The sequence below is a fragment of the Anabrus simplex genome, chromosome 4 (genome assembly GCF_040414725.1).
Source record: "Anabrus simplex isolate iqAnaSimp1 chromosome 4, ASM4041472v1, whole genome shotgun sequence".
NCBI lineage: Eukaryota > Metazoa > Arthropoda > Insecta > Orthoptera > Tettigoniidae > Anabrus > Anabrus simplex.
Window position 1 is genome coordinate 71,831,797 of NC_090268.1, and position 21,708 is coordinate 71,853,504.

At 40.3% G+C, this 21,708-nt stretch overlaps 1 protein-coding gene across 3 annotated transcripts in view; it reads right to left on the reverse strand.

Moving 5' to 3' along the window:
* Window positions 1-8,712: 8,712 nt before the first annotated feature.
* The window catches only part of Uro (Urate oxidase), a 124,188-nt gene continuing 111,192 nt past the window's right edge, over window positions 8,713-21,708 (reverse strand). For all 3 annotated transcript variants that reach the window (XM_067145099.2, XM_067145100.2, XM_067145101.2), the window contains 3 exons: window positions 18,882-19,068; window positions 16,032-16,155; window positions 8,713-11,784 (listed from right to left, as the gene is read on the reverse strand). In XM_067145099.2, the coding sequence (XP_067001200.2) occupies window positions 11,611-11,784; window positions 16,032-16,155; window positions 18,882-19,068 (485 nt within the window). In that variant the 3' untranslated portion in view covers window positions 8,713-11,610. The remainder of the gene's footprint in view (window positions 11,785-16,031; window positions 16,156-18,881; window positions 19,069-21,708) is intronic.

The window sequence follows — 21,708 nt, forward strand, 5'->3', positions numbered from 1 at the left end:
TCTCTATCCCCGCTTTACAGTAATTTATAGATTTTACATAGACAGAAAAGAATTTACATGTTAAAAAGGTAGGTTACATACTAAAGGTTTCGAACCCTCCCCAAGAGTTAAACTGCTGAGCTAGCAAGAAATGAAGATGTTAACAGGCCATTACCTTGAAGGAGAACTGCTGCTTGAAGAAAGAGGCGCTTCCCGCCCCCTGATACATATTCACACACTAAGAAAGATGTTACTGAAGTGGCACCGAGACAAGAAAATCAGCAGTTTATATACCCTCGTGGAACATTCGAGACCTTTCATGAATGATAACAACCCGCCCACAAACTTTTATTGGCCAACAGCAAAAACTAATACACAAGACGAGGAAGAAACATCTTATTGGTGGAAAATTAATTACGTAAATTCATGATTGGTTACATACAAAACAAGCGGAAAGAAAGGATTTATATTGCCAACCCACAAACCACAGAACAAAATTTAGTAAAAATAAAACTTAGGAATACAATATTTCTTCAAGAAAGTTCATCCCATTGCACCAGAGTGTGTTACCATAGTTTTGGGTAGCGACATCTGTTAGAGAATGTTCAAACTTCTTGATACGGAGCAAACAAATACAAATCAAAATAGACACAGTTCAGAACACTTCAACATTACCAAATTTACAGTAGTGACATCTTCCGAGAAACCGTTGAGTTAATACAGTTTGTTAAAGTTCAGGCTTTCTCCTGTAGAGAAGTTTCAACTGGCGCAATATTTGAATTTGCGGCGTGGAGGTGTACCACCCGGTACACATTGTAAGATACATTTAGCCGACTTAGCGCCGTTTCCAGGGAACACCAAGGGGAGGTAATCTCTTTGCGTCCCTCATAGATATATTTTTTCACTTTATGCAAGTTCGTCAAGTTTTTTATTTCTTAAGTGCTGATTCAAGATATTTGCATGGTTATGCAGTGATATTCCATTGTCACGTTTTCTCTTTAAGTATGATTCAGAATATTTATATATTTAAAATATTTACATGATTTACAAATCCTGTAATATTCCAGGGTAGTTTCACTGCAGTTTCTGAGCGTAAGCAACACAAACTAGGAATGATCTTAGTTTGCCATTAACTTCAAGTATTTTTAAGACCTTTGAAATACTCTCATCGATCTTCACTGCTGATTTCTTCCTTCTCTTCCCATCGATATTCAAAACTATCATGTCAAATTGGTGACCGTAGTACTCTGTGTCATCTCGAAAAGTCTTATTCAGCGAATATACATTCGGGTGCGCTCTCGAAATTAAACTGTTTATTCTTTGGTTCCAGCCTTCAGAAACGTTATTGGTCCGATGCCGCCTTCCACAACAGTTCCACATATTCCTTGGCATGTGCTCGTTATCCAGCAATTGATCGACGACATAGTCGTAAAACACCTGTAGATTCTGATTTTCAGGCGAGCTCTCCTGAATACATAGCCAACCATCATCAATCATTTCTAGGGAAATGTGCGCTAGTGCTGAACACATTCGAATATGTAGTCTAATTTCTTCATTTTCCCTGTACGCAGTAACAAGGCCACAATCTTGTACTTTCCTCCATAGACATTGATTAAAATGATAGTTGCAACCATAAATCTCAGCTTGAGGAAACAGCGTTTTAGCTGATTGGACGATGACGATTTCGAAGTCCATAATACGTGTCACAGGGTTCCGTCCTAGTACGTTGTTTTTAACAGCTTCCAACAAACGAGCATAATGTTTCCCGTTTCTTGTTTGGTAACAGCGCGTAGACAGCTGGTATCGTGTTAGGTTCTTCCCAAGAACATCCAAGATCGGCGTGGATGTTAAGTAACTGCCCAAACTGCTTGCTTGAACTTTTAAAGGTCCCGTCGACAAAGAAGGAAGAGCAACTTGATAAAGCAGATTTTCCTTTCTCGCTGGCAAACACTAATATCCTGTCTTTAAGCCCCCTGTTGTCTTCAAGTAGGAATTTTCCACCGTCGTTCATTGCTATGTGTCTTTCTTGTATTATTACACCTCCAGAATCGATCGGGTCTTTTGTAGGTCCCATTCTTTTCCGTCGGATGCGATGTAATGATTGTTTGGCACTTCTATGTGATGGCAGCGATGTCACAAGGCCATAGCCTCTATCGAAGAGCTGGCCTACTTCTTTGGTGTAAACTGTTGAAATCATACTGTTTCCCTTGCACGTTTTTTTTTTTTTTTTTTGCCGCATTTACTACACTTTTTTTTTTACTTCATTCGCCGCGTGGTCCGGAATGCAAACATGACTTGTCTCGCCTAAAACTGTATTATCTTTCGTTGTTATTCTTCCTTTACATTTACTTTTCTTGAAATATACGCACCGCCAATAAGTTATTTGATCTTCATTGGTATAGTCCACAATATACTGATGTCCGTCGTAAATCAATCAAAGGCGGTCTCAGTGAACTCTATAGCTGCAGAGCAATTGTCACCAGTTCCACACGGAACACTAGTTGTCACACAGGTATCAACTGTAGCAATGAATTCCACTTACCGAGTGGGCCTTCCCCACCCCTGTTTCTGGTTCTCCAAGCTTCCTTGGACCTCCGTGCAAGTGTCACTGTTTGAAATAGCCATGCTTAGTAATTTCCGGGAATTTTTGGCTTTCCGTGCAAGTGTCAACACATTCCATCTCCGTGCAAGTGTCACTCCGTGCAAGTGTCACGACTTCGATGGAAATATCTTTAGTACATTACAGAAACGAAAGGTTGCGAAAACGTAACCACCTCAAACCAAGATGAAGAGGAGCTCGAAAGGGTAACTCACTCTCTATCCCTGATTTACAATTAAAGATTTTATGAAGTTTTTACATTAACCAAAAAAAAGTTACATTTTAGAAAAGTACTGTTACATAATTAAAGATTCAGACCTTCCCCTCGGAATTAAATTGCGGAGGTAGCAAGAAAGATTTTTTTTTTTTTGCTACTTGTTTTACGTCGCACCGACACAGATAGGTCTTACGGCGACGATGGGACAGGAAACGGCTAGGAGTGGGAAGGAAACGCCCGTGACCTTAATTAAGGTACAGCCCCAGCATTTGCCTGGTGTGAAAATGGTAAACCACGGAAAACCATCTTCAGGGCTGCCGACAGTGGGGTTCGAACCTACTATCTCCCGAATACTGGATACTGGCCGCACTTAAGCGACTGCAGCTATCGAGCTCGGTCAAGAAAGAATTAAGTTATGTGGCCATTACCTTATAGATGTTCTAGCTGCCGACGAAGAGACCGCCCGCCTCATGCATAAACACACACACTCAAAGGACGACGATCAATTGGCAAGGAAACGAGAAAAGCCGCAGTTTACAAACCCTTAGGGAAGGTTCGAGATCATTCAAGACTAAACCAGCCACATCCTCTCAATTTAATTGGTTAATCTCAAAGTTACACTCAGAATCGAACAAGAAGCCTGTGATAGGTTAAAAATTAATTACAGAAATTAGTGATTGGCTAAATTCAAAACTGGCGAAATGCAAAGGAAGTTTTGCCAACCCAAAAATAAATGAATATAGATCAGTTAGGGACAACCTAGAAATACAAAACTTCTTTAAGTTATAAGTTCTTAAACCTTGCACCAGGGTGCATTATCATAGTTTTTGGGTAGTGTCATCTGTGGAAGAATGTCCAAACTTCTTGGTGAATGGCAAACAAAACAAGGAGAAATTAACTCAGTTTAGGAAACTGCACAATAATAAAATTACTTAATATTACGGTGGTGACATCTTCTGATTAAAGTTCGAAGTTCCTGTTGTAGTAGTTTCCACTTTTGTTCGATAGAGGAGTTCATTAAGGCGCTTATTTTGAATGCGCGGCGCTGGGGTGTACTGCCCGGTACAGTAAATAAAGGGTACAGTTCTCTGCACATGGTAATGAGGGTATTTAAAAGTTATGGTAAGGATGTAAAGGAAATGGCATATAAGTCTCTGGTATGACCCCAACTAGAGTATGGTTCCAGTGTATGAAACCCTTGCCAGGATTACTCGATTCAAGAACTGGAATAAATCCAAAGAAAAGCAGCCCGATTTGTTCTGGGTGATTTCCGACAAAGGAGTAGCGTTACAAAAATGTTGCAAAGTTTGGGCTGGGAAGACTTTGGAGAAAGGAGACGAACTCCTCGACTAAGTGGTATGTTCCGAGCTGTTAGTGGAGTGATAGAGTGGAATGACATCAGTAGACGAATAAGCTTCAGTGGTGTCTTTAAAAGTAGGAATGGAATTAGGGATTGAAATAATTTACCAAGGGAGTTGTTCAATCAATTTACAATTTCTTTGCAATCATTTAAGAAAAGGCATGGAAAACAACAGATAGGGTATCTTCCATCTGGGCGACTGACCTAAATGCAGATCAGGATTGATTGATTGATTGATTGATTGATTGATTGATTGATTGATTGATTGATTGATTGATTGATTGATTGATTGATTGATTGATTGATTGATTGATTGATTGATTGATTGATTGATTGATTGATTGATTGATTGATTGATTGATTGATTGATTGATTGATTGATTGATTGATTGATTGATTGATTGATTGATTGATTGATTGATTGATTGATTGATTGATTGATTGATTGATTGATTGATTGATTTCTTTCTTTCTTTCTTTCTTTCTTTCTTTCTCTCTTTCTTTCTTTCTTTTTCAGTTTCGATTATCGAATTATTATTGTCTTTTAGTGAGGAGGCATGATTATATATTTGAATCTTTCACTGTCCATTCTTTGAATATGGCCATAAAATTCCAATCTTTTTTGCTAACAGTGTCTCATTTTTTCTCAGAATGCTGGTATAACTCAGGATACTTCCTTTTCATCCACACTCCTTCTATGCATGCTGGGCTAAAATATTTCCTAAGGATTTTCCTTTCTTGTTGTTCAAAATTTTTCGTTAGTGATCTCCCTCCAATGATCAGAGTTTCAGGCGTAATTACCGTGTTATAGTGTTTTATTTAACAATTATTATTGTTGTTATTATTGTATTATTTTTTATTTGTTTCGTTTCACCCTCCTTGGGATACGTTGAATCAATCATTTCTCTGTGTGTTGTTCTTGTCTTAGTGCCCAGTACTTCTTCATTTCTTCTGATATTTCTTCTCGTCTTCCGAGATAATAGGTTTGGATTTTAATGTAGATTTGTCTTGGAACCTTATAGTTTCGTCTTTAGATATTACTTTACCTGTTCGATCAAATTTCTGTAATTTTTGATACTACTATCTCTTTTTCAGTTTCGTTAAACCAGTTGGGTTTTGTTTTGCGATTACTTAAGAAGTCAAAGATTTGTTTGGTTAATCTATTAGAGTTCATTCTAGGAATATGACCGTAAAAATTTATCCTACTTTTTACCACAGTATTTGAGAGTTTTGTTAAAATTTTCTTGTAGACTGTTTCAATCGCGATGTATATTATCCTGAAATTTTGGTCCTATGATCGTTCTTAAAATGTGTCTTGCCTTTAGTTCGAGTTTCTCCATCTGGCATTTAAAATTCATGTTTAGTGTTTCTGCTGTGTATAGTGCTTCTGGTTTAATCGTTTTATTATTATTATTATTATTATTATTATTATTATTATTATTGTTACGGAGTTTCCGTGGAGCAGAAGGAGGCGAAAGAAGGTGCTGGGTAGAATGGGTCTATCTACGATATCAAAAATTAAATTACAACTTCAAAACAAAGGTTATATTTCTTTATCAATCACAAACTTCACGAACTTTTCACTGAGTGAAAACAACAAATTTCAAGTACAATGCCAATTTAACTACAAGGGTGGAACACCCCAGACTAGGAAATTTAACAACTTTGGGCTTCAAGCCCCAGATTTACAAGTTCTGAGCTACAAGCTCCAGTTTACCAAATTCACAACGTCTGCAAAATCTCAATGTTTATGAAAAGACAGGAATATCCCAATTTAAGAGCACTTTGCTCCAACAAATTTACAGCCTTCCAGAGGCACCCCTCAATATTACAGTTGAATTCAGAAAACACAGAAAAGAGCTTACATGCTCTCCCACTTTAACTAATTCCTTACAGCCCGCTTAAGGCAACATTACACAAAAACTTACAATCTCTGACCTCTCTAAGTACAATTCACAATTTAAAATTTTTACACTGCGGTATCAGTTACCCAAACTACTGGGCCCTCGTGGAAAGAAGAACAGGTTAAATTACTGGCCCGAACACAAAATGAATGGAGGCGTACACTTGCGCTCCAAGAAAATTAGATATAAAACGCTAATTGGGCTCTCGGCCCGATGATACAGAGGGTAATCCCAAGCTACTAAGGTGACCAGAATGGAGATTAATCTAGCACTTTACAGAAAAGGAAAAGGTTACAAAATCATAGTCACCTCAAATTACATTGAAGGGGAACTCAAGAGGGTAACGCACTCACTATCCCCGATTGACAGTTTTAAGAATTTATGAAATTTTACATTAGCCGAAGGGAGGTTTACATTTTAGAAAACAGCAGGTTACATAATTAGAAATTTGAACCTTGATGTCTAAAGGGGTCCAAAATCCTGGTCATCGGCCCCTCATAATGGTACTTATCGATAGGAAAGTAGAACCATGGTATTTGTCATGGTGCGGTACTAATCGTAAGTAGCGTAGACTAGCGGTATTCCACACATTATGGTACTACTCACAGGTAATGAAATTCGCACATGTAATACAGACCGATGTTGTTTCGCACATTGCGGCGCCATTTACAGGCAACGCAAACCTATGCGTTTTGATCACATAAGTGTACTAACCACAGGGACTCGTACTATTCCGTGGTGCTCTTTTATATAGTGGGCACTAATCATAGGAAAGCTAGAATCACGGTGTCGCTCATCCATAGTGTCGCTAATGTAGTGGTACTAATCACAGGTACTGCAAAAGCCGACCGCACAGTGCTCCTGTGTGCTACTAATCACAAACCTATTTGGTACCTAACATAGTGGTACTACGCGCAAGTAAAAGCGACCCATGGTGTTCCCCGCGTGGTGGTAATAAGCACAAGTAGTTTCATGGTTCTAAGAAATCATCCCTTGGTCGCCCCTTTTAGTCGCCTCTTACGACATGCAGGGGATACCGTGGGTGTAATCTTCATCTGCGTCCCCCACTCACAGGGGGTAGTGTGTTTGGTCCGCGAGAGGTATTTTATTTCCCTCAAGTCCGCCGGCAAGCCGGTTAGGACCCCCTTTTCCGCCACCTGGGACGCGCCACGTGGGAGTATCACCTCTCCCCCTGCTACGCCAGCGTAGTAGGTTCGTGGGGGGGGGGGGGATAGGACTGATCCCGTATGATGGAACTTGTAAACGACAGCTAATAATGTTCTGTTATTTGGTTCCACCTAATCGCTTTTCGAACTGTTCTTGAATGGTAAGAAAACTCGGCTCATTCCAACGCCCCATTGCGTATTATAAAAGCTTTCTCTTCTGTTGTGAGAACAATAATTGCCGAAATCAACACAACGCTGTATCCAGCCCTTGTCCCGTTTCTGTATGGAGTCGAGTATGAAGTAAGGTGAATCTTCGTAGCGAATTTTAAGGACCAGATAATACTTTTTGGAAATTCACTGGAAGTTAATGACCGCCCGATTTGAACCGTTTAGAACAAATGAAACCACGTAGATGGTGCAATAATTGAGCCGGATCTTAGGAGGAAACGTGGGATGCACAGAACTCTCGATCCAGCTATGCGTGAAGGGGTTTGGAAACATACAGACTCGATTCCAAAAATAGAGAGGGGCCATTATACCTAAAAAATACAACAAGGAAGTTTATTGATGGGAGTAGGTCACTCGCTGACATACACAGAGACTACAAAGCTATCTGGGAAGAGACTAAGGATTCACTTGCAAGTATTTCAACGAGTCTTTACGTAAGAGTAAAATATTTCTCCCCCCCCCCCAAAAAAAAAAGTAAGTATATATCTTGTGTTGCCTACGAAAACACAAACGAGGAAGGAAAATAAATTTTGAAAATAAGTATGACCAAAATTTGGAAGGAAAGCAATTGTGTAGAAGTGAAAAAATACGACAAAGAGAACATTGAAGGTATTGTGGCAGTGTATGATCTGCAGACTACGTTGCTGTATTTAATGAGCGATGTGTCAAACCATCAAATATAATCAATAAATACTTCGTTGCTATGGACAGCAGATGAGCAATAATTTCAGGGCGTGTCTCTCCGTATACCGCATGAAATCTCAAAAATTAAGCATCCTTGGGCGACAACAATTAATAGGCGATGACTTGCTGAGGCTGATTGAGAGCGTGCTTCATTTTCCCCAGTTTTCATGTCTCTATGAAAATGAACACGATCTGGGGTTTGCTAACTCAGTAATGTTGAGGTCGAAAGAAATTAAAGTTTCTTATCCACTCATTTTCCCAAAAAAGCGTGGATGACCACAACGCCCTTACTTAGTCTGGTATTTCTTCCCTTTACTTATACCATTCCCTTTACTTCCTCACTTTCTCTCCTTTCCCTTTGTTAACTCTTATTATTTCCAGAATTCAATCGAATTAAGTTTCCGATGTCTATTGCGTGGGCTATTTTTTCTCAAATTTCCTGACTCTGTCACTTACTCCATTCTTTCTACACCTTCACCTGTTAGAAAAGCATATTGTCCTGATGTTATATGAAACTAACCAATATGTAAAGGAAATTCTTGGAGGAGGAATATTTAAAAACAATGCATAGAACATACAAATAAATATAGTGTTTAATGCTTTAAAATAATATAATACATAATAACAATACATCAATTCATATCTTACACCATAAATAAATTAATACCATACGTTATGGTAATAAGTAGTGTATTCCAGCCCTACGATTTGAACATTGTTAAAAATTATGTCAAGGCAGATTCAATGTTCTTCTCTACTGCATACTTGTATTGCAACTCATTAATTTTATTTGCTCCATGGACTCACAAGAATCTCCCTATTCCACGAGCTTAATTTTTACTAGCCTTATGTTTATGGAGAAAGTAAATACAGAAACAAGAAAAACAAGTGCCTAGTTTATAAAATTAGGTAAAGGGGTGTACGAGTTCTTGATTCACCATATTTTCAGTAAGTATTTCATAGGCTTCGTAATTTGTGTGAAATATAACATCTCAATTCATAATCATCAAACCCCGGATTTTCATGCCGTAACAGGTTAGATTGCAAACTAAATTTGCTTAATAGGATGAGTCGGCCACCCGCTCTTCCACAATGTAGCAAGAGTAACTTAAATTATAGAAGTTCTGATGGGCCGTACCTCTAATGTTTATTCAAACCCCATAGCATAATCGTTGTGAAAGTAGACTATACTTCCTGCTCGCTTCAGAAACTTTGCATTCTAACCTATCAATGCATAAAAATCCGGGCTCTAAAATCATAATACAATAAGACCTCACTTACGTAGACTAGTCGGCAACAATTTGAACCGGGTTTATAAGCATTAGAGGGTGGTCATACTGATAGGTATGTGTATGTTTAGTCCTCAGCCCGAAGGCTGGTTGGATCCTCAACAGTTCCGCCATCAGCTGTCATAAATGGCCTAGGCATCACTGAAGAGGCGTACTAGGGAAATGAGGAGTGAGGTAGTTTCCCGTTGCTTTCCTCACCGTGCCAGAAGTTGCCATTACATATCAGTCTGCGAAGCCCAGTAAAATGCACGCACCAACCGACCCTATGAGCAACATTTTCACACCATTCATAGCAGGGACTGGCTGCAGAAGGAATGGCATTACTAGCATCACTCATACCTCAGTCACTTTCATCTTGTCAAAGCCCAGGTTAAAGCTGAGACAGATCAATGAAAGTAACAATATTGCTCTAGCCCATACCAGAAGACATAGTGCACTGTAAACACTCCGTCTTGCCAGCAAAGGCATAACTAATCAGCTGCTGAAGTCAGCCAATCAGATCGCTTTGCAGGCGACTTCAAAAGGGTTTTACGAGGCAGAGTTGCTAAATCTGCACGTATCTTATGACCGGGAAGGAATTTGAACACGGACTTCCTTGCTGATAGGGTCACCCAATAGCAACAACACTACGATGATATCGGCTGAAAGCAACGGTGTGTTATTTGTGTGTATGATCAACGCTCTCAAGCTCATATACTCGGTTCACGTTACCATCCTGTATGTTACGCAGTAAGTCATTCATGGCAGTTGCCCATAACAGTATCAAAGAACGCAGCTTTTAGAACATCAACAAAGTTCATCACCTGCGTTATTTGCTTCAGAGGCCGCACAGGCAGTCAGAAACTAAATACAAATAATTTGATCATCAAAACCACACAATTGATAAATTTAGAGAAAAACAAATATCGAAGCAAGCTTTACCATGATCCCGTAAGTTTTAGATACACATATTCATTTTGCAGCCAAACAAAACATCAGACTCCTGAGGGATGTACAAGTAACAACATTGTAACCATCACTACAAATACATTCATGAACATTAAGTACAAACTGAAAGTATTTTCTTTATGGCAGTACCTTCTCTCAACGATAACCTACTTTTCTCGATCCCAAAGACTGAAACAGATTCATTTATATGCTAAAGAGGAATAACAAAGTTTTAAATATGTCCCTTAATTGACGAGGATAAAACTAATAACAAAATAAAAACCACGTAGAATGAAAGAAACTCCATTTGATTGATGTCAGATGAAAAGAATTTGTGCGTGAAATCTACGCATTGTCTGCCTCCAGTTTATTTTGCCAATATTGGCAAAATAAGTGAGTAGAAAAATTACAAAAATATTAAACCGACTGACCATCTGCTCAATAAAATAGTTTATATACCGGTACCTATTTCATTTTCTAAACTCTCAATATCTTTTAGTCGGTTAGTATTTTAGCGTGTAAATGAATTTAATTAAATATATTTAAATATAAATTTAAATAAATCAATTATACAAGTGTTCAAAAAATTGTTGCTTTTTTTTTTTTTTTCTTCTTCTTATATGTCGTTCTGACTAACTGTGATCCGCCGCCAGTTAGCATTGGACTAAAACGATTTAATCTGGAGTTGTGTGAATGAAAAACTCAGTGCAGCTGTTATTAAACATCGTCATACAAACACGCATTAGACCAAGTAGCCGTTACAATCCCGATCCTTCTCTTAGCTGAGCGTCCAACTAAACGGCATTCAATTAAAATAATTAACCACAATTTTATTTCCAAAATTCCCATCTGAATGTCACTAGTTCTTAAACATTAGGAGCGAAAAATTGTAGGGGTGTCAAAGAAGAAGCCTTGTCTATTCCTTCACCAGCCCAATTGCAGCAAAGTTTGATCGCAAGGGCACATCTTTGGGAAATACACTACGAACAATAAAGCAACGAAACTACAATAAAACATGGTATGGCAGTATAAATATTGATTTATGAGTTTATGTCTTGGTGTGAATGGAAAGAAACGTATGACAGCATTATTGATAGATCGTAGAAATTTTAACAAAACTGACATAAAAATACTGAGAATATCGATAACACAAAGAATTTTGAATTCGAAAAAATCAAGTACATTTTTTTCTTTTTTGATGCGGGTATGAATACGGTTGGACGAAATACTCGAGGAGACAGAATTTTGAAGCAGAGGTCACAACTTAGCGGAGGTCATCTTGCGTTCCAACATGGCGTGGATGATGCCTGAGGGCTTGTCAACAGGTTCGTACACTTCCTTGTTCTCGCCCTGCACCACAGTCTTGGGGAACTTCGAGAGGTCCAGCGTAAAGTAATGTTTGTTCGGCATCCACATCTCGATGCGAGAAATCTGCAAAGAAGGAATAGCATAGAATAGAAAATGGCATTAGTCACAGCAGCGGCAATATTTTTATTTTAGCTAACAACAAACATTGTTGTTTATAGGGGCCTAACATCTAGGTAATCGTCCCCTAATGGTACGGAATGAGACGAAATATCATGACAGTTTAAACGTCCAAAACTCATCCACTGACCAGAATTCAAAACGAGATGGGGAAGAATAAATGGATGCATATGAATTTAAAATAATCAGCACATCCGACTCACAATACTGACAGTCAAAAATGATTGCAAATTCAATCCACTGACTGGAATTCAAAAAGACGACAACGAACAATATTTATGAACTTAAAACAATAGTGGATCTGATCCGCAATGCCCCAGCTTCCAAGAAACTACCTTAAAACAATTGTATATACTGACCAAGGGGCTGCTTCTAAAGCACAATCCTGAATCGATAATGCTTGTTGTCTAAAGGAGTCCAAAATCCAGGTCATCGACCCCTCATAATCGTACTTATCGCTTGGAAAGTAAAAACCATGGCATTTCCCATGTAGTGATACTAATTAAAAGTAGCGTAGACTCACGGTGTTCCTCACATTATGGTACTACTCACAAGTAGTGTACGCCGCACAGGTAACGCAGACCAATAGTGTTTCTCACACAATGGTACTAATCATAAGCAACGTAAGCCCGTGGTGTCCCGCATATAGTGGTACTAATCATACGTAGTCTCGTGGTTCTAATTCAATCATCCCTTGGTCACCCGTTTTAGTCACCTCTTACAGCAGGCAGGGGACACCGTGGGCGTATTTTTCACCTGAGTCACCCACCCACCGGGGATCAGAGAGAGAGACAAAGCAAGGGATCCGACACTTCGAAAAATGAAGTACCAGACAAAGAAAGACAAGGGCCACGAAGGGCATGAAAGTGAAAGACTCCCTAAGCCTCGAATGCTCTAATACATTCGAAGTCGGAAAAGAACGAGAGTCGATCAAGGGAGGTCGGACAGGATAGATGAATGTTAGGAGCTTGGCACAAGTAAGTGGAAGCAATGCCAGGACTCAGGTAAGTTCCCCGTGGTCGCCAACCCACGCTCCCAAGCTGAGAGCCCCTGGCGCTTTTAGTCACCTTTTACGACAGGAAGGGGATTCCTTGGGTTACAGTCGTTCAAGACTATTCAATCCTAAAGGCCCCATTCGTACGCCTTGGAAATTACTGTCCGTATAGCAAAAGTAAGGGGCTGCCTGGCCGAAGCGGTAAAGGCGTGCTCGGTTCACCCGGAAGGACGTGGGTTCGAATCCCCGTCAGGAAGTCGTAAAATTTAAGAAATGAGATTTCCACTTCCGGAGGCGCACATGGCCCTGAGGTTCACTCAGCCTACACAAAAAATGAATACCAGGTTAATTCCTGGGGGCAAAGGCGGCCGGGCGTAGAGCTAACCACTCTGCCCCATCAAGTGCCGAGGTTACGAATAGGGGAAGTCTTTACCTTCCACCCCTCCAAGGGCCTTCATGCCCTGTACGGAGATGACTTTGCTATAGCAGAAGTAGGAATGTCTAACCGAAGTAGTAAAGGCGTCGGTTCATCCGGAAAGATGCGAGTCCTATTCTCCGCCAGAATTTCAAAACCTTTACTAACTCCTGGAGAGAACATGGCCCTGAATTTCATTTAACCTAGAGACACCGAATAGGAGTACCAGCTTAGTTCCTGGTGGCAAAGGCGGGCACACTTAGGGCTATACACTCTACCCAGCTTAGCGTCGAGGTTACGGATAGTGGAAGCCTTTACCTCCCACTCTTCCAACTGCCTTCGTGACATCTGTGGAGACAGCTTTGCCTTTACACAGCTGGTGTATTTAATACGTTAGATGTGTCTGCGTTATTAAACTTACACTGTCTTCAAAACAGAAGTCAATGAAAAGAAACTGTCTCCAATCCTATAATCAGTCTTTCATATTAATCAAGACTCTATACAGACCAGCGGTGGTCTTTTTGTTGTAAGTTCCGAATTGTTATAACAAAACGGATTTGGCGTACCTCAAATTCTCCTCACATCTCATCATTAATGCAAGAGTGGAAAGCTAAAAGTCCGATGATTGATAAGATTATGTACGTGCAATATCAGCATTAAAAGCAACAGAAAGTTGTTGAGCCTTGCTTCCAACTTTCAAAAGAAATGACATTTAACTTCAGCAAGTATTGTATTTAATTAACATAAAAATCCAATTTGGTACAGATAAATTTACTTCGTATATATAATTTATTTACCTCTATTAAAGGAATAATTATATGCAAACAATTACCGATTAATTATCTGAACAGAACTTGCATTTGAGAATTCGAGTCTAGTTGTATATAACCACAGTAATGCAAACGGAGACAGTGTAAATAACTATTTCGTTTGGCCGATTCCTACTTCCAGTTCACCAGAACAATAAAATATGTTCTTCGATTGGTTGTGGTGTTTTGATTCTCTCGTTTATTTACGTAACTGGAAGAGAGCAATCGAGATTAGACTGAATAAGGTGAGCCTGTCTACGATAGAGAACCAGTGCTCGCGCAGATAAGAGTATTACTAATTACTGCCCCCAGTCTCTCTGTCAAAATGGATGAGTTAAATAAATAAATAATCATCTTCAAAATAATAATGCGTTTAACGCTCCTTTGACTACTCCCTTATAACATAAGCCAGATAGTGGGAATGTTTCCCAGAAATGAGGCCATTTAACGTGTTAGGAAATGTATTGGCATGGGTTTCTCGCATTTAAGTACTCTTAATGACAACCTACTTTGCTGAGATTCGATTCTGACCGAGCTCGATAGCTGCAGTCGCTTAAGTGCGGCCAGTATCCAGTAATCGGGAGATAGTGGGTTCGAACCTCACTGTCGGCAGTCCTGAAGATGGTTTTCCGTGGTTTCCCATTTTCACACCAGGCAAATGCTGGGGCTGTACCTTAATTAAGGCCACGGCCCCTTCCTTCCCATTCCTAGGCCTTACCTATCCCATCGTCGCCATAGGACATATCTATGTCGATGCGACGTAAAGCAAATAGAGATTCGATTCTGAAATACCAAACCGACTAAGCCACGTCATCGGTATGCTTCATAAAAAGAATACAGATATATTATTAACAATAACTTTAGGATTTATTACTTATTTGAGCAATTATCCTGCTGTTGAATGTGCATATTTTATTCAAGGTGTTGAACTTCATGAAATGGACCAGCGGTGGTCTTTTTGTTGTAAGTTCCGAATTGTTATAACAAAACGGATTTGGTGTACCTCAAATTCTCCTCACATCTCATCATTAATGCAAGAGTGGAAAGCTAAAAGTCCGATGATAGACAATATTATGTTCGTGTAATATCAGCATTGTAGATGTGATTAATGGCAGATATTCCATAGGAAAGTATGATCACTTAATCATATATACATCCTTTCAATCAAATCCAATTATATGCCGATTTAGAGCTAAAGCACACGTAATTGAATCTCATACAGTCGTACAGTTACTGGGGGTCCATTAACCGAATCAGAAACCAAGAAGATACGGATCATAGATCAAATAATTATTTCCAAGTCAGTGTACTACTGAGTGCTGGTTTCTATTAAGCACGTAATCCAACGTTGTAGTACTTTAAGGGCTATCACGGTCATATTTCTCGTTTACTTCTGAGTGTACAGTCATTCCTTAATTGCCTTGTGACACATGAATGACGATCTGATAGCCGTAGCAGAATCTGGCATTGCTTCCACTTGAAAATTCAGAACTTCTTTAGATAACATCGGTGTGCATGTCCCTTACGATACAATAGATTCGTTCTGTGATTCTACCCGTCTAATCTCTCTTGAAATACACTAATTCTCCCCCAACTCTGTAAATATTAAGTTATCTGAAGTTTTGGGCACCATGCTCATGGTGTAGAGTAGCGCGTCTGTCTCTAATTCAAAATGTCCTGGGTTCGATTTCCAGGTCGTCAAAGGACATTTTGGGAACAAAGAAATCAAATCTAAATCAGTGGTTCCCATTACTGCGTCAAACTCTCTCAATAAACCAACGTAGATACAATGCTCTGATAAGAGTATACTTAAAATCGCATCGCTGAATTGTATCAATTTGTGGAAAATAAATAAATACATTAATAATAATAATAATAATAATAATAATAATAATAATAATAATAATAATAATAATAATAATAATAATATTCCATCACAGATTACGTTATTCCATATTTTACGCACGCCACTCACCTGCTTCACCTTGTCCAGGATCATCTTCTCCGTGAGATAGAGTGTATTCTGTACGGACTTAGAGAAGACGCCCTCATCTGGTGGACCGGCAAAATTTTCGAGGATGCAGTCCTTCACAGCATCCCTGAAATGCATCAAGTCTATATGAATCAAGGTGTTCAGAATATTACAAGAAATTCATTTTTTTTCGTAGAGTTTATCCATCTTAACCTTTCTGAAATAACTCATTTTAAAGGTGTGATTACCAAACTCGAAAGTAATTTAGAACATCTCTTTCCTGAAAACGATGACAATAAACAGTTTTTGGGTTGTAAAAATGGTTGAGGAACTCTGCTAATATTGATGGTTGATATCTGGAGAAAATAGTGCTTTAAGGAGAGCTTCCTACCACTCATTGCTGAGGCGGCGATAAGCGATTCAGTCCTCATGAGAGTGGTGGTATGGATTACTGTTTTACGAGGACATAAAACTAGGCAACCATCCTCTATTAACACTAATCAGAGGAAAAAAGGGAGGGATTCGACAATGTGAAAAATGAAGGTATCGGTCAAATAAATACAAGGGCCATGAAAGGCGTGAAAAGGGAAGACTCCCTAGACATCGAAAACCTAATATCTTCGGAGTCGGAGAAGAACAAGAGTTGCCCACGGGAGGTCGGACAGAACAGATCAAGGTAAGGAGCCTGAGACAAGAAAATGGAAGCACCGTGGTTGTTATTCTACCACCACCCACAGGGGATCCTCCTCCTGAGAAATCATGTTTGTAGTCACTAATATATTTCTCTCTATACTGTGTCATGTGATAAGCCGGTGGAGGGTCAGTTTTTATAATAACAATTATACAGTACAAATGCAAATTTATTTAACAATGATGATGATGCCCCATCCCCCACCAAATAATCAGTAGCCTATGTCATTTTATTGTTAGTGAAACGTGTTTGTATATGTTTGTAAAGCATGCGCTGAGTGGCCAAAAATCAAGAAAAGACACTAATGCGATGTTAATAACGAGTTGCTCCCCTGCGAGCCCTCAGAACGGCTGCAATACGGCGAGGCATCGACTATACAAGGTGTCGGAATCATTCTGGAGGGATAGGACCCACGCATCTTGCACTGTTACCCACAATTGGTGTTCTGTAGTTGGTATGGGGTTCATGGAGCTTACACCAGCATCGACAGAATTCCCATAATGCTCGACTGGATTAAGACCTGGAGATCTGGAGGGCCAATCCGGAACTTCACGTGAGTGCTCCTCCAACCACCTGCGTGCCACCACAGAGCAATGGGCATTGTCGTTTTGAAACATGGCATCTCCATCAGGGTACTCTAGAGCTAGAAAGGGATGAGATGTCTGAAATAATGTCCACATAACGTGCACCTGTCAGCGCTCCCTGCAGCCGGACATTGGGACCTAATTGCGACCATGAGAACGCCGCCTAGACCAGAGCTGAGCCACCTGCCGCCTGGACACAACCTTGTTGACACGCAGGATCCATAGCTTCATGGGGGCATACGCCACACTCTCACGCCCATCAGCTCGATACAACTGGAACCGCGATTCATCGGACCATACCACACACCGCCACTGTTCCATGGTCCATTGCCGATGTCCGCGTGCCCATACACGTCGTTGAGTTCTGTGTCGAGGTGTCAGCAAAGGGACACGAGTTGGTCGTCGACTTGCAGGCATGTCATACTTCTGTTGGGTAATAGATTAGTGAAATTGTCATCAGCTTCTGAACAAGGTGGCCTTGCTTTCAAACCTAGCCAATGGATGTGAGGTTTACAAAGTTCCCATAGCTTGTATTGCATATATACTGTGGATCTTGTGGCTTGTTTTCAAGGCAAAGCTACATAATTTGTATTTCTCGTGTTTTGCCTATGTGACATGCAGTGTTTCTTTCTACATTCTTCTTCAAATGCATTTCTAAATATTGATTCAGTTAAGCTGTATGTGCATTAGAAAATGCTATGTTTCGAGCTGTCAGTGGTGCGTTGGCGTGGAATGACGTAAGTAGAAGAATAAGCTTGAGAGGGGCTTTTAAAAGTAGGAAAGATGATAATAATATAAAGATAAAGTTGGCATTTAAGAGGACAAATTGGGGAAAATATTCATTTATAGTATGGGAATAAGGGATTGGAATAAATAATCAAGGTAAATGTTCAATAAATTTCCAGGTTCATTGAAAATATTTAAGAAAAAGCTAGGTAAACGATTGATAGGGAATCTGCCACCTGGGCGACCACCCTAAAAGCAGATAATTGATGATTGTTGTTGGTGAAGCCTATGCGGTGCAGTTGCCTCCTTACAGTCCTGGGAGAAATGGGTTCCTGACTCCCAATATTCAACTGGGCGGTGATCTGACTCACAGTAGCCCGTCGAGCGCCCAGTATGGTTGTGCGGAGGCGACGTGATGTCCGTTCGTTTAAACACCTGTGGTCTTCCCGTGCGGCAGTTTACGCGGGTGCTAACATTCTCTCTCTGCGATATTGGTTCCACCCTTGGCACTGTTGACCTCGGAAAGCCGAATTCGCGTGTAATCTCCGCAATTCTATGACCCATGCGCCGTGCGCCGGTGATCATCCCAAGTTCAATGTCGCGACGTGTTGCCGTCTGCAGGACACTGGTGTCTGTGACAGACTGTTCAGCTACGCCGCAGCTAGCCGGAACGCTCAGGGGTCATACACGGCATATTTTCTAGTGGGACACCCCTCCCCGTGACGTTTGCCATCTCATTGTACTTTTCACATCAATAGGGTTTATTAACCGCAGTGTATGGAAATTTAAAATTAACAACTCTCGTCTCCGTATTGCTCTCCTAAGAGTCCATCCTAGTCGTCAGGTACTCACCACACGTTGTCGAAGTCCACTCCATTGGCGGTAGAATATTCCCAGGTCGCTGTGACGATAGTACTAAATATTCTGTCGTTCACGTCTGGAAGTGTTCGGTACTCGTCCTGAATGAAGTCTGTGAAGGCAGATTGTGTCGTCTTGAGAACTCGCAGCTCACGTAGTCCTCCCTTTATCTTAGGTCTCTCTGATAACACAAAGCAAATCAGTTCAGTGGTGAAGAAATACTAAAGAATGCACACAGACATATTCTACATGACTCATGAGCTACAGTCCGGATTATTAGGTGCTGATAGGTTAGAATGCAAACTTACTTAAGCCAGTAACAAGTACACCCTACACTGTACAACAGTTATGCTATGAGATGTGCATAGATATTAGGGGTTCAGCCTATAGAACTCCTTGAATTTATGCTACTCTTCCTACAATGTGGTACAACGGATTGCATGACACTTCCTACAAACCAAATTACTTTGCATTCTAACCTATTACCACCTACAAATCCGAGGTATACTCATGACCAATTTTAATGTACGTTATAAACTTCAGGAAGAAAAATAATCTTCAGTTATCAATATTAAATTATCTATGTGAACGTAAATATAATTGTTCATGTAAATACTTAGAATTACAGCAAATTCTATAACTTTACCAGGATAAAAATAACAAAGTTAAATGGTAAATGTGAACGAAGATAATAAATGCCTTGCACAGTAAAGGAAATCATGTACGAAATTATAAGGGACTTCAAACGAATATATAACTATTGTTGTATTATGTTACGAACCTCCCTTACAATGTTGTGATTAACATATTAGAAGTCCGTAGATGTAAGTAGGCCTACATTAGTGAAACCGAAGTACGAAGAACAAAAATTCAGTAGTTTTACTGTGATGTTGTCCGACGCATTTTCTGAATGGTCAGCGTACTGGCCTTCAGTTCGGAGGGTCTCGGATTCGATTCCCGGCCGGGTCGGGGATTTTAACCTTCATTGGATAATTCCACTGGCTCGGAGGCTGGGTGCTTGTGCTGTCCCCAACATCCCTGCAACTCGCACACCACACATAACACTATCCTCCACCACAACAACACGCAGTTATCTACACATGGCAGATACCGCCCACCCTCGTCGGAGGGTTTACCTTACAAGGGCTATACTGGGCTAGAAATAGCCACACGAAATTATTATACTGTGATATTACCACGACTAAATCTTCCATCATTTCTCATAACTATATTATAACGTAGACACTGGACGTGGTTTGATGAAATCCGTGATGATGAATTTTAAGGCCAAAACCAAGAGATTATTGGACCCTTTTAACAATAACCCCCCGGTTCAAGAAGGAGGGTGTCGGCTAAAGAGAAAGGGAAGTCCCATGCGTCACTTAATTGCTCCTTGTTTAAATTACCAAAATGTTTTTACCCAATTATACAAAGTCAAATTTCAACCAGTTAATATCCTAATTTAATTGGTTGTTTCTGAATACTACAGACATGAACACCTTCTGATCTGATCTAGAGCCACCATCGCATTATGTTCTTCTCCCGAGCGTGAATCTTTCCAGACGTTTTCTGAGTCTGTGAGTGTTCGAACAGACCACTGGCAATCATTTTAATCCTAAATCAGAATCTGTACTGTTGCACCGGCTACTCCATACAGCATACGATTTATGCAGACACACAAAAGCATGAGCTTGACGACCAATCACTAAATGAGCAACAATAATTAAGAACATTATACAACGCAAAACCAGTGCCTTATCCAAACCTGAACGTTGCTAGTCATTCGCTTTCAGACGAAGTATACTTGCGGTACGGTGGTGGTGGTGGTGGTTATTATAGTTTTAAGAGGAAGAACAACTGGGCCACCATCCTCTATTAACACAAATCAGGCGGAAAATGGAAGGGATCCGACACTTCAAAAATGAAGGTATCGGCAAAAGGAAGACAAGTGCCACGAATGGCGTGAAAATGAAAGACTCCCTAGGATTCAAAACCTAATACCTTCGAGGTCATAAAAGAACAAGAGGATAGGATAGATGAAAGTGAGGAGCCTGGCACAAGTAAGTGGAAGCAATGCCAGGACTCAGCTAAGGCCTCGAGGTCGCTAACCCACGCTCCCAAATTGAGAGCCCTTGGGCCCGTTTTTAGTCGCCTCTTACGACATGCAGGGGATACCATGGGTGCTATTCTACCGCCCCACCCACAGGGGAATACTCGAGCCAGAGAGGCCGGCTAAATGAAATTTAAGAAGGTGAGAATAGAAGGGTAGAACTAGTAATTAAGAACAAAGAGCACAGACAACTCTCAGACAACTCGGGGGACACCTTGTTAGTCTGGCCCTACACCGAGGCCAGTCCAGCATGGGTAACCCTGAGGTGACACAGCCCTCTGGATCAACAAGCATGCAAGCCCCCACACTTACGTCAAGTAAGTGGAGGCAATGCCAGACTCAGCTAGGGTAACCGTGATCGCCAAGTTCAAAGCTCCTGGTCACCCTTTAGGACAGGCAGGAGATACCGTCGATGTATTCCACCGCCCACACCCACAAGAGGTCGACCCAAGACCACTGAATGAAAGGCTAGAATGCTTACCAACTACCCACGGAGTCGGACAATAATTTATTGAGGTGCCAATAGATTAACTTTAGAGATCTCATGGTGTTTTACCATGGTTGTGCTGATGGCATATCTAACACCGTACGTGAAAATACATTTAAAATTCTTTTAATTAATTAATTATATTGTAACTTGGAATGCTAACGAAAAAGCATCCATAGATATTAGAACTCAAAAATTGAGACGAGCACGACAAATTACCTGAC